Source organism: Zonotrichia leucophrys, chromosome 1 (assembly GCF_028769735.1).
Source record: "Zonotrichia leucophrys gambelii isolate GWCS_2022_RI chromosome 1, RI_Zleu_2.0, whole genome shotgun sequence".
Classification (NCBI taxonomy): Eukaryota; Metazoa; Chordata; class Aves; order Passeriformes; family Passerellidae; genus Zonotrichia; species Zonotrichia leucophrys.
In genome coordinates, this window is record NC_088169.1 from 25471315 (window position 1) to 25487562 (window position 16248).

The 16248-nt window shown below is 44.6% G+C and overlaps 2 protein-coding genes across 10 annotated transcripts in view; one reads left to right on the top strand and one right to left on the bottom strand.

Annotated features, from left to right (window-relative positions):
- The window catches only part of NAXD (NAD(P)HX dehydratase), a 54441-nt gene extending 49977 nt beyond the window's left edge, over positions 1-4464 (top strand). For 8 of the 9 annotated variants that reach the window (XM_064709070.1, XM_064709091.1, XM_064709051.1 and 5 more), the window contains one exon: positions 2242-4464. In XM_064709070.1, the coding sequence (XP_064565140.1) occupies positions 2242-2392 (151 nt within the window). In that variant the 3' untranslated portion in view covers positions 2393-4464. The remainder of the gene's footprint in view (positions 1-2241) is intronic. The other variant, XR_010439635.1, reaches the window with a different exon arrangement.
- Positions 4465-5473: 1009 nt separating this feature from the next.
- CARS2 (cysteinyl-tRNA synthetase 2, mitochondrial) overlaps positions 5474-16248 on the bottom strand; it is a 35307-nt gene continuing 24532 nt past the window's right edge. The window contains exons 11-15 of the mRNA XM_064709115.1: positions 16106-16244; positions 14013-14136; positions 11989-12087; positions 8400-8660; positions 5474-5681 (exon numbers count right to left, since the gene is read on the bottom strand). Of these exons, the coding sequence (XP_064565185.1) occupies positions 5607-5681; positions 8400-8660; positions 11989-12087; positions 14013-14136; positions 16106-16244 (698 nt within the window). The 3' untranslated portion in view covers positions 5474-5606. The remainder of the gene's footprint in view (positions 5682-8399; positions 8661-11988; positions 12088-14012; positions 14137-16105; positions 16245-16248) is intronic.

The following is a 16248-nucleotide window of genomic DNA, read 5'->3' on the forward strand; positions in this document are numbered from 1 at the left end:
AATAATTTTACTAAGACAAGCCCTTCAGTAATCTAATATCTCCCAGGTCTGGGGCAGAAGAAGAGCCTCTGGATCTGTTCATAAGGACATTTATGTATGAGGTTTGTGTTTTCAAAACATTTGAATGTAGGCAGAAAGAAAGGATAAATAAGTGGTAGTCATTGACAATAACATCTCTGTAATTCAAAAGACATGTTGTTTGGCTTTGCTTGTTTTATTTTAGTGAATCCTCCTGCATTGTGGCTATGTAATTCAGGGGGGCAGGTATGTTGAAACTTGCAAATAAAATACAATTTCAAAGAGAGTAAATCTTTTAAGGCCAAATGGCAGTCCACTCTGGTTGTACATAAAACAGCCATGCAGATGGCTTTTGGCTTTTTAGTTAAACGATGTCAGTTCCTGTGAAGTAGCTGGTTCAGATAGTCATGGAGTCTTTCTGTGCAAGCATCAGCTTTAAATAAAGTTGAAAGGAATGTTAGCAGTCAGGGAGTTACAGTCCCTCTTCTCAGTAAGTCAGGGGCTATGGAAGCTTGAGGAGTGCAGACCTGTAATCTTTGGGATGCTGCATGTGCACAGTATCAGATATCCCTGGGAGGTATCCAGGCTGTGTTTGTGTTACCACAAGGGCACTGCACAAGGTGCCTCAGGCTTCAAAATTCTGAAGTCTAACATATACAATCTTGGTTTCCTTTGTCATTCTGAGTATCTGAATTTGCAGCTGCCACTAAAGGAGGAATTCTGTTTTAAGTCATTAAAAGAGTGACTTCATTTTTGCATGGGGTACAGCACAGCAGTATTAAATTGTTGGAGAGATTAGCAAACACAGCATGTGTTTTCCAGGCTCTCCTGACTTGAGCTCCTGTGGCTTTTCTAAACAGCTTGCTCAGAAACTCCTTTATTTTATAGATGAAGGAAAAGTGTAATTGGCATCAGCAGTGCATTGTGTGTCCTGCAGTGGTGTTAAGGTGACCCTTCACAGACACCTGCTGTACCAATCCTGCCTACCTCATGTGTTGCAGGAAAGGAGGAGCTTTTTGGGTTCAGTGAGTCAGGGCATCCTCTTGGAGACTGCACTGCAGGCAGTCCAACCAGTTCCAGCTTGTGCCTGGGTCTGTGCAGAGAGGTTTTCAAGCACTGAGACTGTGCTGGCTTTCAGTGGTGCTAGTGGCACAGTAGGCAGGATTCCTCACTTGAGAATGCTGATGTGTTTGGTGTTTTAGCTGCCTTGAGCCCAGGGGCCTGTACACAGCTCTTGTTTCTTCTATGGGCTTCCAGGATTAACTCTCAAGGTGCCTTAAATGCTCCTGCACCTTGATGAGTACATGGAAATTTTGCTTATGTAGCACCTAATTGTAAAGTCATGTCCTGCTTTGTCTGTGTTTTACATTGGAATCCTTCACAAAATTCTCACTTGGCAGAGGAGTCAGGAGGTCTTCAGTGTGTTCCAGGCTGCAATGCTCAGCTGAAGCTGGGCTTTGTGAGGTTTCTGATCTTCCAGACCTGAAGCACTGCACTGGCTGCTGAACTGTTCTGCAGTTGTTTTCTGTTTTAAGGCAGCAGAAGTGACTCCCATGGCCCAGCCTGTGAAAAGATTTCAGTTTTGGTGAAGGTGAAAGGTGGAGGTGGCTCTGGACTGTGCTGGCTTCTCTGGGGGAGGTTCAGCATTGCAGGTCTGGGTCTGGGCACACTCTTGGGCAGTTCATAAGTGTGTAGGAGGCATCACAGCAGTAATGCCTTTAGCTTGTGTTGTGGTCTTCACTTGCCACTGTACCCCTTTCAGGCTGATCTAATGAAGGCCCTGGAGCAGTCTACACTCATCTCTTGTGTGCATCCCCATGACCTTCCCCCATCCCTGCAAGATAAAAACTAAATGGAGTTACCAAGAGAATGGAAAGGGGTTGAAAGGCTGTCTGGTGAGCCTTCAGTCTTCCTCTGAAGGACAGCATGAAGCTTCACATCAGTGAAACTAGACATAGAACACCTTCCCCACTTTTTAAGCCTGTTGGCCATGGTGGTGTTTCTCACTCAGTCACATGCTGTGCCATGGGTAAGGAAGTATTTGATTAAAAATATTCAGACAGAGATGCTCTGCAGTGCAAGAGTGAGAACATGTTTGCTTAAGAGGCCTTCCTGGCAATGCTAACATTTATGGGTGTAAAGATGATGTCCACCACCTCACAGATTGCACAGAAGTGTTGGGATTCTCTTTATAATGTTGTTTGTTGGTTTCTTTCCTTTCAGTCAAAATCCCTTTCTAGTGGCTGCATTTGGAGCTTGCTCTCTCACAAGGCAGTCTAACCAGCAAGCCTTTCAGAAATTTGGACGTTCAATGACAGCCTCTGACATGGTTTCAGAAGTTGGAACAGCTTTTAACAAACTTTTTGAAACCTGAAGCCAAAGCAGCAAAGAAGAAAAGAACAATGACTGCAAGAGTAATTACATGTACCGTAGAATTTACATAATGCACCCTTTCAAGTGCTATAGCAGCATTGGTATGTTAGGTAGATTTTTTTATTTTTAAGAATAGAAAAAATATGATTAATGTAGATATTTTTTAAGAGTTTGGAATACAAAAATGTTTTGGCTGAAATAAGCTGTAGTTGCAGATCTGTTATAATATAATAAAACTAAACTGAAAGTATTCCTCTGTTCTTTTTGATAGTTATTGAGCAATAACTAAAGTGTGAACAGCAAAAAAAAAAAAAAATGCACTTGATACTTAGATAAAATTCTTCCACCAGCTCAACTGAATTTCTTGGATTTCACCAAGGTTGTCACTTGTCATTCTTAGACCCTCTGTCTAGAATTAGCTATTGCACTTCATTTTTTGCCATGCTAGTAGAGTAAGAAGCAAAAAGTAAGCCTCTTTGGAAAGGGAATGCATGAGAGTTGCTGTAGATTTTGAATGTAATTAGTTGCCTTTTCCCATTCCTGGTCCTAGAGGCAGCATTCATTTAGACAAGGCATCCCTTCCTGCAATGTCTTGTTATTTTTTTTTTAAGGTTCTCCCTTGGCAGAATAAAGATATGCTATAGGTATCATGGCAGTAAAATTCTTTAAACAGTAATTAGGCTTACCTGGAAAAGAAATAAATTTCTGTTTCTTTATCTTGACTCAATATAATGAACCTGTGAAATTGTCATTTGGAGAGGTACAAGGTGGGGCACGAAACTCGGTGGCACCCAGCAGAACTGGTTCAGCCCTCAGTGATCATGGAACAGTGAAGTGCTTCTAAAACTGCAGCTGCCTGCTGAGGTAGAGCTCAGAGCAGCCCAGCACACAGATCTGTAGGTGACAGCAATGAGCCAGCAGGAACACACCTTGAGGAACAAAAGGACCCCAGGGTTTGTATCTGTACCTTCACAGCACAGTGTGCTGCAAGTCAAAGGCAGGAGCAGAAACAGGGTGGTCAGTGTTTGAGCTTCAGGTGCAGTCCTTAGCACTACAAAAAGCAGAAGTTTTTAGAGCAAAAAGCATAGAGGCTTTTACTTATGTTTGCAGGACAAGACAGACACTGTCAGGGCCACACTGATCTGGCACACTGGCAGAGCAGGCAAGCATTAGGTGTTAAGCAGAACTTCTGTGGGATTTTGCACAGGACCATTCCTTAAAGTTTTGGAGATTTAGTCAAAGCTTGTAGAGATTGAACCTGATTGGAGAGGGAGGCAAGTTCATGCAAAGTAAATTTAAATGGCTGCTGCCCTTGACCCTCCACTCCAGCTCCAAGAGTTGCTGCTCGTTAAAGCTCTGGAACAAGCACATAATGCATCTGGTTCCTGCAGGGGATGTTCCTGCTCAGCAATGCTCTCAGCTGCAATGTGGTGTCTCAGACCAGTCACACTGTTCTCATTCCTTGCAATAGCTGCCTGCCGAAAGCACCCAGAATTGGAAAGGCTACTCCAAGTATTTCCCTTCAGCCCTTAGGAGTTGGTATTTATGGATGCACTGTGACTACTACCTCAGCCTGATGCATTTTTTTCTTTTTAAACCAGTTACCTATTTTTAAAATAGGTTTTTAAGTGTTTGCTTGTGTTGCTCTATGAGGGTTCACAGACTACTCTTAAGAAATGAGGTTTTAGTGTTTAATTTAAGCAGTTTTGTAAACTGTGTCTTTGGGGAAACGTAAGCTATTAATCCTCCCCTTAAGTGTATTTGAGAAACCTGACTACTTTTAAATTAAATCAGAAAGTTAAAACTGATTTTAAAACAGCTACTGCCTTTAAAATAAGTGATTTTTTTCTTTTAACTAGAACATCAGTGGTATTATAATCTAAATGATGAGTAGGTGAAGTCAATCAATTAACAGAGCTCAGTACAGATTTCAACTTGCCCTGTTGGTTTTAAAACACAGAAGTTGTAACTCCGTTATTCACTAATGTATATGAATTGTTACAATTTTTAAACATTCTGGAAATGTAGCAGTTTCTTTTGGTAGGAAATAAAAATAATAGCAAATTGACTGGACTTTGTTTGGTGTGTGCTGATCCCATTTCCCACAGCAGCTGAGCTGCTGCTCACCATTCACTCTGTTTTGCTAGAACAAAACTGCCACGAGCAAATGTACAATACCAGCTGTGTCAAATAGGCACCTCTGCCCCAGGGCTGAATGAAGAGACACCCCACTCTTCTCTGGAAGTACAGATAATGGAGAATGAAATGTGTAGCCCTTTTTCCTTTCTCAACAGTATAAAAGAAAGCCTTTATCCTTTTGAAGACACTTTGAAAACACACAAGTGCCATGTAGATGAACCCATGTTCTTGGTTCTTATGTTTTTTGTAAATTGATTTAAAGAAAGTGCAGGTACCAGGTAAGTACCAGCCCTGTATCAACACAGGCCCTAGAACACAGCTCACCTCAGGTGTAAGAGAGGCTCTGCCCACAGCCACAGCAGCCATGGCCAGCAAAAAGGTAACTGAACAGGTAAAAAATAAATATACTTTATACTAATATATATTCTAATACATATACATCTTAATTTTATCTTCCCAATTCTGGAGAGATCCTGAGAGTGCTACACTCCCAGTGCTACAGAAGGCCCCTTGCATTCTGTGCAAAAGCAAACAAAAGTACCAAGCCTTACAGGTAACTGGATACCATCACATTACAGGTAAAGGTTTTACAGGATCAAAGCAGCACCACTGCAGTAAGAAAATACTTTGAGGTTAAAAGTATCCCCCCTTTCTATGTCTGAGAGGACAGAACTGTCAGACCAAAGGCATAAAATTTTAGTGTTTTCATCCTAAAGACAGGCCTAAGTTCTGGCCTCTGCCTTCACAATGTTTAAACTCTGTGTCAGGTCAGCAGCACGAGGTGAGGGCAGATGGCAGAGCCTTTGGGCTGGGGCAGTTCCTGCAGCAGAACAGACCCATGCCTCATGGTGTTAAATCAGCTCAGCTGCTCCTGTGCTGCCTTGCATTGTGGATGCTTCCACCACCTGTGCTGCAAGGCCTGTATTTATTTACCAAGTACTAGTGCCAACAGTTTTGCTCAAATTACATGCTATCCTTTTTAGCCATTCTGTTCAACAGATTTTATTTTGAAAGAATTAGTATTTACAACAGTTGCTGAAGTAGCTGAGATAAAAAACAAGTCCAAGGATGAAGGATCAACTTTTTTTCTCAGTCTGCTTCTCTGTCTGCCCTCCTTCCACAATTTCCCAGGTTGAAACAGCAGCTCTGTCCTGTAAGAGAAAGTAAGCAGGTCAGTCCAGCCCAACTGGATCACAGGTTTTTTAACCAAGATTCACTCAGCAAAGCTATTCATCCAGCTGAGCAAAAGAGGTGGCAATACAATCTCACAGGAATGCCACTGCTACTAAAAATGCTCAGAACAAAACTAGACAATTTTTCCTAATTTGGAGGGAAGAAATACAGAGTAGAAATGTCACCTCTTAAGCGTGGAATGCTGCAGTGGAGTGCAGCCTCTCACATGAGGAGCTACACTCAACTCATGCAATCCTATTTTCAAGTCTCAATGGCTCATGTTCCTGAAAAAACACTCAATACATATGAATGTATTGCTGAACACATCTGATCTGAACTCAGGACAGAAGCCTGTTCATTTTAGTCTCTGTAATGTGATACTGTCATAGTGCTGAAAGGTGATATTACAGCTAAATTGAACATTCTATTTAGAACCAGATGTTTGATTGCACTGGTTGAAAATAAAAGTTAATCTGAGCATTGACACACAACAACATTCCATGAGTGCTGTCTCATGAGAGCAGCTGGAATTGTTGAATCTTTTTTTTACATGAAAATGAAAACTTTTTGACACCTAAATACATTTCACTTGGTACCATAGCTTCCAAGCATGCCACAATGACAAGAAAAGAAACATGGATTTTTTTAATCAGTCTGTTGCAAGATATGTAACTTCAGCCAACATCCTTTGCAATGAGCAACCTGACAGAAGAAACCAGACTAGGGAAATCACAAGCTAGAACCCGAAGGAGGAAGTACCCTTTCTACAAAACTGATTTTAAGAAAATTAAGCTTTATTCAAGCCCCCCCTCTCTGCCCTGCCTCCAACCAGGGGCGTTCCCAGTCTGCACTGGATGGAGCTGTGGCTTGTTTGCTTCATCTCTTCTGCTGCTTTTCCACCTGCACATGGGCTTCAGAAGTTGCTGGCTTGCTTGAGCCTCACATGACAGAGGGCAGTGTGTTGGCATTAATGCATGCACAGTGTGAGGCTCAAACATTTTGTGGGAATGAGGGGCTGGGCAGAAATCAGAAATTCACATAACTTTCTCAAGGCATTACTAGGCAAGCGGGACCCCTGTTAGGTGCTGTTTTACCACGGCATTTCTGGCATCAGCTGAGCCAGCCAGGCAGACTCATGATGAGCAAGAGGGTGGGGATAGCCCTGCTTTGTGTAGGCTGCGTCTCCTTGCACACATGCTTTAGTGAGCCTGTGTGAGGAATTGCAGAGCTGCATCACTCAGCTTGCAGGACTCTGGGATCTGGAAAAGTAAGGTGAAAGCTAACTTCACAACACACCTTCAGATACTTCCACAGTATCAGCAAAAAAAAAGCAGGAGTTCAGCTTCGGATGCTTGCTCTGTGTGTGTTCCTAAGTGCATTCGTGCTTTGTCTTCTGGAGCAATCTAGTCTGGGACAGATTATGCTGAGCTTCATGTTATTAAATTTTTTTTTAATTAATGGAATGGTTTGAATCCTGGCTCATTTGTGGGGTTTTCAAACGTAAATCTCCTTAAAAACAAACCAAAACAGATCTGTAAGAGGATGGAGGTGGAGCAGCAGCATTTTCCCAATGGATGAAAAGGCAGGCTGCTTCTCCAAGACTTTGTCTCAGCACAGTTGTTTGGATTTGCAAATGTGCTTGGCAGGTGAGTGCGGTGGGGATTTACAAACAAGTTAAATGAAGGAGATGTTGCAGCTTCCCTTTCCTTCCCCAGCTGCAGCTCTGGCCCTCACCCCGGATTTTGCCAGCACGTTTGTTGCCATCCAAGAGAGGAGAGCACTGAGCATGCTGTGCTCCAACATAGGCGGTGACAAGTGACAGCCCTCATGCTCAGCAGCTGGAGCCATGTGTGCTGTCACTCCCTGATGTCACTGTGCTTTCCATCCTTCCAGTGGCAGAACTATGGAACCAGACTTGCCAGCATCAGTTCCCAAGGAAAGGAAAAATGAACAGTATAAACTGGATGGAGGGAGAGAATGTGGAGGATTATTCTGCACTCAAGGAGCTACAGTGACCCTTGCCTCACAGAGGCAAGAAGGACAATGGCCAGGAGGAACTAGAAGAAGCAGCACTTAGGAAGTAATGCAGGTCCTTGGAAGCAGGAGAAGGCAGTAATGCCATAGAGGGTCTTTTCCTAAGCCAGAGATGCCATTGAGATAATGGAAAAGAACACTGGCATTAGGTGTAGGCTAAAAGTAGAAAGCAGTTTAGAGAGAGGAGCGGTACAGAAATCAGGCAAAGTTCCTGTGGCTCAGGAACAAATGGGAATGCTGGAGATGGAAAAGGCTTTCTCATGAAAACTTATTTTTGGTGGGGAATGTGGGGTAGATAGAAGGAAGGTATTATTTTCACAAGTCATCTCGGTTTACTTTCCAGTTCCTTTGCAATCTTTTTTAAGACTGCACACATTACTCACACCCTTCCTTCTGGACTGAACTTGGGCAACTTAGGGATTTCTGAACATTATGAGATTTTCATATTATGAGTGGCTTGCATGGAAACACAAGGCTGAGGGGGAGCAGAAGAGAAGGCAGCAGTATAGCCAAACAAGGGCTTGACTTCCACCTCCTGCTACTGCAGTCACACAGGGAGCAGGGCACCACAACACAAGCTGCTGAAGGGGAATGAAGGACAAAAATGTGTGTTATCTTAAAAAGTGACTGAGAGTCTCACAAAGAGAGTTAGTGTCTTCTACCTTTATGTGGATTCCAAAGGCAGCAAGGTCTCCACGCAGACTGTCACAAGCCTCCAAGAGGGGCTTTCTCTCCTGCATTAAGTGCTTCCTCTTTTCCTTCTGCTCCTGTTTGGATCCCTGGGCTCCTGCTGCACCCTCCACTGGCACAGCGTCTGCTGCTTCGGGCAGAGCCAGCGCGTAATGCCGGACCTTGGAGCGGAACCTCACCAGCTCCTCAATGACATTGGACAGCACTGCAGACTTGTCTCCTCCCACAGCCACCTAGAAATCAAACAGGGGGCTTTACAAACATCTGAGTATGATATTAAAAAGATCAACCCCATCTCCATAGCAATGTGAGTCTTTATCACCTCTCTTGGTCATGCATCTTCCACATATTGGTAGGATTAAAATGTCACCATCTCACTAATGCTGGACAAAAAGTTACAGTGGAGTCACACTTGCAAGTAATTCAGCATGTTTCTGCACAAGACAGCATTTACCTTGGAGGAGAGAGCTCTCACATGAACACAACACACTGCATAACCCAAGGGGGGAACTCATCTCCACAGGAAACCTTCGAGATGCCAGAAATGTACATAACTTGAAAAGGGATCTGACAAGTTAATGTAAGAAAGGCCTGGCAACAGGAATCCAACACAGCAAAGGAAGCCTAGCCACCAGCTCAGACAGCTCCTTGGCTGTAAAACTCCAAAGACAGAGAATACATCAGCCCCTTAGTCAGTCTTTGAGCTCCAGACCTCCTTCAGGAAACACAAACCAGGAAAAGTATTTTGCCTTTAAGTCTCCAGTCCATCCTATCCTTTCTCCCTTCATCTACAGAAACACTTCCCAAATCCACAGAACTTTCATCTGATCCATCTTACCCAAAGTTTCAGCCACTCAAAAAATACTGAGAGAAGCAGCAGCTACTGCACACAGGGTGTGGATATTTCCTGGCTGCAGCTGAGCCCCTTCCTCCCCTCAGCCATCTTCAAGCATCCTTGGCCTCCTCTGGCTCAGCAGGAGCCCCGCTGGTCAATGCCTCAGGAAAGGAACAGCCTCAGTCCTGCTCCAGCAGCTGCCAGGATGGGAGCTTGGCAGGCAGCTGAAGAGGAAGGCCACTCCTCAGCACTGGCACAGCCAGGCTCCTGGTCTCACTCCTGGCAGAGACACCATCCATGTTTCTCATTAGAGGCAAACTCCCGAGGGGAGGAAAAGGACAAACCTCCAACAAACAAGAGAACCTCACCGCGGTGTTTTATCACTAGGACATGAGAGTGGGAGCACAAAGCACACCAAGGCCTGGGGCAAAGCTCCTGGCAGCAACATCACCAGGCAGCAGAAGGGCAGCTGAGTAATTAAAGCCAGAAGGGTCTGGGTTTAGTCACCAAACAGCAGGATGGAAACGAAAGGGAGCAGAGCTTCAGAGGTCATAGGCAAAAAAGAGGAGCAGGAGGAGAAGTGAGGGGGCAGCTGTTGAAGACAAGAGTGTGAAATACAGTGAATTCCTCAAGTGTTCAAAACATGTAGCCATACTAAAGAAGAAGTTTATGAGCTTGAAAAAGGTAATAAATCTAAGTGTCAGAAACACTCCCCAGTAACCTGTGGCAGGATAAACACTTAAATACAGAAGGGAAAGCCACGATGATGGGAGCAGGAAACATGCCTCTACAAACACCACTGAAAGAGTTCAAACCAGGCACCTACTGGAGTGAGAGCCTTCAAAAGGAGAAGCAGCTTTAGGAGATGAACAAATCTGCCACATAAAACAGCCTCTCAGGGCTGATCTCAAATTTCTGGCCCTTTCTTACTCCACAGACTGGTCCCAGCTGCACCTGCAACACACTCAACACTGCACTCTTTGGGAGAGCAAAAGCTTCCGAGCTCTAAAACAGGCACAGTGGTTTTCACTCATCACCTTTCCACATGGATTCATCTTACCTCCCTGTGGATAAGATCTCTTGCCAATGCAGAGAGAGAGACAGGCTCTGTTACTGTCATACAGCCACTAGACTGAGATGAGCCATTCCTTAGCATCCCAACTGATACTTCAGAAGCACAGGCAGCTATATTAGGCTGATTAGCTGAGATGAATCCCAGCCCAGGAGCAGGACAGACCCACAGGCTACATGCAAACATCCAAATGAGGGGGTCCAAACACTGCTGCCTGTATCCTCTGCACTGTCAGCACAGCAGTGTCCAGGCCAGGCAGCCCTCTCCCACACATGGCAGCACCCACTGTGGTCAGGGACTGCTCCTGGCACGCTGCATGCCTGGGGCTACATGGCTAAGGGGCAAGAAAGGCTGGATGCTGAGCTGTTCTGGCTGGTCTCAGAGTCAGGGAACAATCCCTACACCATTTTATTTACTAAATTGTGGTAGCCCATGGACCTTTCTGATGAAGATTTTGACACATTTGTTTACTGGAAGCTGAAAGAGCAGAGGAACAGAGAGGAGTCTGATGACTTGCTCCTTTCTTCCTGCTTATCTCAGACCAGCATCTTCTGCTGATCCTCCTGCCACACAGAGAAAGGGACTAGCACAGCCTAAAACAAAGAAAAGCATTCAGAGACTTATTTCAGCAAAAATATAGGTGCAACAGATGCCTGCATACAGACAGCCCAGAATCTGGAGGAATGACTTTGCCATCCAGCTAACAAAAAAATATGTTTAGTATGCCACTAAAAACTAACATGCTAACTACAGGCTGTGAGGAGTAACACACAGCCAAATCACATCCAGACACTGTTTTGAAAGAAATTTTGTGAGAAAATCCATGGAGGCAAACTAAATAAAAACATTTACCACTACACTGCCTGATTTTCAAAGGATGAATAATGTTGGATTCTCTTACTCTCTTGTCCTCCTCCCCAAAATAACTGCCCTGTTTTGCAGAACACTTTCTCTATAGAAAGTTTTCCACTACTTTGCATTCAGCTGCATATTTGAGCAGGAGAGGAGCAAAGAACACCCTGCTATTCTCCAGCACCTTGTGTCATTTTAAATGCTTCCATACATTGGGATATCACCTCCGTATTGATGACCCTTTTTTTTCCGTTCAGTACTTTCTTTGAGCTGTTCTCTTCTTTTTTTCTCTCCCCATTCCTCCCTTTCCAAGAACTAGTTATATAAACTCATTGTCCTTCCCTCCCCATATCCCATGGCTCAAGGCAGAGCAGCCCCTTCCCCTGGCTTTCTGCAGAGGAGTGGGACCCCTCACAACTGCAACTACTCACACAGCTATCAAAGCCAGCCTGGATGCAACCATCAGGAAGAATGGGAAAAGCTGGGGAAAGCCAGACACATAACAGGATGATTTAACTGCCTCCAAAGCTAACTTCTTCTTGTTTCATTCCTCAGTCTTTCATTTCCACAGCAAAACTGGTGCAGAAGTCACATGGGAGCACCTCCAAGAACTAAAAAGCCCACATTTTGTTCCACCTGCTCAAACATTCTCCTAAAACATCACAGGAGAAAGTGCAAGCAGTGCAGAAAGATTTACTAAAACATAAATAACTTTGTTACATCTGATGCTTTCAGAAAGCACTCTATGAAACACAGGGGCTGCTACCACATCCTCAAACACATAGAAGAGATATTTCATTACCTGTCTTTCCTCAAAGGACATCCCAAGGGCACTGAAAAAGCCTTCAATATAGGAAATAATGCTTCCATACACAACAGAGCTTCTAGGAGATCCAGCATCCTGTTAAGAAAACACTCAAAAGAGATTGTCCAGTCAATACATATTACAGAGCTCAGCATCTCTCTGCAGCCTAGTCCACAAGGGAAAACTGCTACTAATTATAAAGATCTACCTCCATCAGGAACACCTGCCCAGACAAGCAATCTTACAGAGATACAAAAGCACCTCACAGCACAAAGAGAAGGGATTTAAGTACACAAGGGAAGGGAAGAGCTGATCACCAGCCTGTGCAGCAAGAAGAGATGTGAGAAGCAGCCACACATTACATGTGTGCAGTAAATTAGAACTAAAAATAGCACTCTGGCCATGAAAGGGCTGTGTGTACGGAAACAAAATAAAAAGAACTAAATTCCACATTTATGGGCACCTATAATATAAAAGATAAAGACCAAATTTTTTGAGTATCTTATTGATTTGATCCATTGTGAGACTGCTTTGAGAAAGTGTATGGCATTTTGTCACGCCCTGGCAGCACCAGCAATCAGCAGCAGCAATAAAATAAGGATTAAATTACAGACTGAGGAGCCATTTAAGGGACTAACCCTTGCCTAAAAAATAAGAGTGATGACATGCACAAGCAAATCAGCAGCTGGTACTGGATTTTATCTGACATCTTCACTGGGGCCTGAGATAAATTATAGTCTAAAATGTATAGGAAGGTCTGAACTGGGAGGAGTTGGAGCAGCCACTGGGAGAAAGGAACAGAAGTGTGCTATCTAAGGTGAGAAATGCTTAGCAGGAAGGCTAAAGAGAGGAATAAGTAGTTATGTGGATTTACTCACAGTTCTTAAGGAACTTTACTACACCTGTAATAATAAAGAGGGAACACTCCAGACAGCTGGGATGTACCCAGAAAAGCTCCACCACCTCAACCAGAAATCTGAGTCAGCTGCCCCACAAATACCCCATCCCATTCTCAACAATACAGCTGACAGGAGGAATTCAGGGGGAACAAGCAGTGACTGACAAAATGGGGGTAGTTGTACCTAGGAGTGGCAATGCCATTACAGATCCTTGCTGCAAAGTGTTTCAGGTCAGGGATTCACTCAGATTGTAAAGATCATTTGTAATGATAAGGCTAAGGCTAATCTGTAAAGATTTGCTTATTTGTAAAGATAAGGCTAAGGAGAAAATTGAAAGCCAATGCCAAAATAGGACAAGACAGGCTAATTCTCTCTTAAAACCAGTTATTACCATGTACATAACACTTCTTTTACTGCACAAACATGGTGAACATGATGACACCAGTACTCAAGGAGCACAGCAACAAGGCTGAGGTGCTCACCTTCAGTGACAAAGGGAGCTGTGGTAAATGGAGAACCCAGAAGTGCTTCAGACAGTGTTTACTGCTCAAGTCTTGTCCTTAGCAGATTCTTTATTTGTGTCAACATGAGAGATCTTAACAGGGTCCTAATTTGCCAAAAGTCATGTGAAGACAGGCTCATGCTGATGCCAGTTACAGAAGACAGCAGAAGCCACTCAGTCCCCAGCACTGAACTCACCACCAAGACTGTCCAGTGCACCTGGGGCTGCTGGCCAAAGCCCCTGCAGCAACCACCCCACACCCTTCCCAGGCTAGCTTAATTTCTGTGCATGGGCATTAAGCAAAGAAGCAGGGTAAGAACAGAGAACCAGCACTAAAATTAGCAGCATGTCACAACAGCCTCAGGACTTCCAAAAGAATTAGGTATAAATAATATAGGGTAGCAGGAAAGAAACATCCTCTGGACACAACAGAGCACAAAACAATAGCCATGCACAATTCCTGTGATAGGGTCAGGACAAACGGGCTCCATTAAGGTCAAAAATTTATGGAGCTTTGTTTCTACTGGTTTCTTATGTGAACAATAAACTAATCTGTCTGCATTAAGCAGTAGGACAGTGGACAGCTGTCATTTTCTGATCTCTGTATCCTAATGGGTTACCTTAGTAACAGCCTTAAGCTGTCTGTTGCCATGGTGAATGAGGTCCATAATTGCTGCAACAGCCCTGGAGGTGTCAAAGTCATCTGCAAACGCAGCCTTCACGGTTACTTTTGTGCTGGCTAGCCTTCAAGAAGAAAAGGTAACATTTAAGATAAGACAAACAAGATGCCAGCAGTATGCTGAATTCATCAGCCATTCAGCCAGAGGGAGTCACTGAAAGGACACTGCCATCTCCTTCCCAGCTGTCCTGTGATGGGCAGTGCTGCACTCATCAGGGAGAATACATCTTTTGCTGTGAAGGGAAAAATTTGATGCATGTCAAAATCCTAAGTGTTATAGCCATTCAATAAATGTACATGGCTAATCAGAGGGGCCAACAGCAACAGAGCAAAATTTGCCTTAAATCATTTAAAAACAGATGGAAAATGAGACTGATAATAGGCATTTCAAAGATCTTACTGAGTTCTGTTTTTTTTTTTCCAGCAGCCCATTAATCCTGCTAGCAGCATGCTTCTCTTCCAAAGGCACATCACAGGCAGCTCTCAGGGCCTGGCAAGAAAGCTGTCCTGGGGCTGGCCAAGAATCCTGCTGGCAGGATCCAACTCAGAACCAAGCACTGCCTCCTCATCTCCCAGGAGAGCCCAAGACCAGTCCCAAGGTATTGCACTCTCCATGGCCCAGACAGAAGGGTCCAGTGGGACCATTTGTGTAAGAGTGCCAAAAGCCAGTGGGCAACCAGCAGAGATCAGCACAGAACCAGCAGCAGCAGCTGCAGCCACTGGAGAGGGAGATGAGAGAGCAGCAGGGATAAATGGGGAGCCACAAACAGCTGCTGGCAGAGTGCTCCCACACACAGCCAGGTGAACCAGAGCTTGACAGTGCTGCCCCAAGGATGCCATTTCCCAAAACAGTGCAAGGAGCAGGGGAACCTCAAGCTGTTCTAGCATCTCTGGGGCTCTCCTGAGCCTCATTTTCCCTGTTTCTGTATTTTTTTGCCTGGAATGCCTACCTCCCCTCAGATACTGGATGGCTGCTGTTCTAATTCATCCTTCCCAACACTTTTCCCTGCAAGCTTCTCCCTCTCCACTGAGTATCTAACACTTCACTAATTAAGAGCTTTGTTTCATTTTGGTTGTTTTTACACCTAGGAATACACAAGTTGTGCCCTCCCACACATCCCCTACTGATTATCCATTTCAACTTCCTCACACCTCTCAGCTTTATCTTGCACCAACAGATCTCCTGCAGCCCCCTGCTGAAGGACTCGCTTTTGCCAAATACCACAGCTAGTTAATGCAACCCCACTTTCCTGTAATGTGCTTCAGTGCCCCTTGCAACCCTCAGTTAGTGTTCCCCAGCAGTGAGGTACCTGAGCCACAAGAAGCTGCCTCTCACTCCACAGCCCAGGCTGTCTCCCCTCAGACTCTGCAGCCCAGAGCTGCCTGCACTAACCTTGCTTCAGGGCACTCAGTGTCCCTCCTACCCTGGCTCTGTGCTCTGCTCTCAGCTTTGCACACAGAACACAGCACACCTCAGTCCTGAAGATAATCTGGTTTTCATAATGGACTCCAAAGGATTCTCCTCACCATTGTCAGGGTCACAACAATTGTAATTGCTTCCTGCCCAGTGACATCCCTGCCCCTGGCCAGCCTCTCAGCAGCCCTTCTCTCCTCTGCTGGACAGCACAGTGCCAGCCAGCCTGATTACAAATCCAGGTGCCCAAGGTGTGTCACTCTCCAGTGATCCTCTTTCTTCTCCAGTCACCACAGCCCAGCTCAGTTTACAAACTGGGGACCATCACAATTGCCACAGCTCTGCCTCCTGCATTGCCCACGAGGGGCAAAGATGCTGTGTTAGGACAGGCGCACCAGAAAAGTAACATAGATAAACACAGTGAACTGAGGATAGCAGACTAAGAGCAAAAACAGCTGGCTAGGAAGAGAATTTTTTAAAAACCTGCCCTTGGTTTTTGGGCTGGGAGGGAGGACTGCTGCTTGGTCCTTCTCATCCTGCTGCTCAAACAGAACCTCTGAGTCTGTCAGCCAACTACTGCTCACATAATCACAATCTTCTAATACAGGAAGTGCACTTACCTTTCCCACAATATGTCTTCTCTAACAGGGTCACACACCAGCTGTCCTTTTATATAAGCATTTGCATCTCTAATAAATGAGGAGATTGCCTGAAGAAGGTTCTTTGCATCTTCCATGCTCTCCTCACTAAATTCTACTGCTAA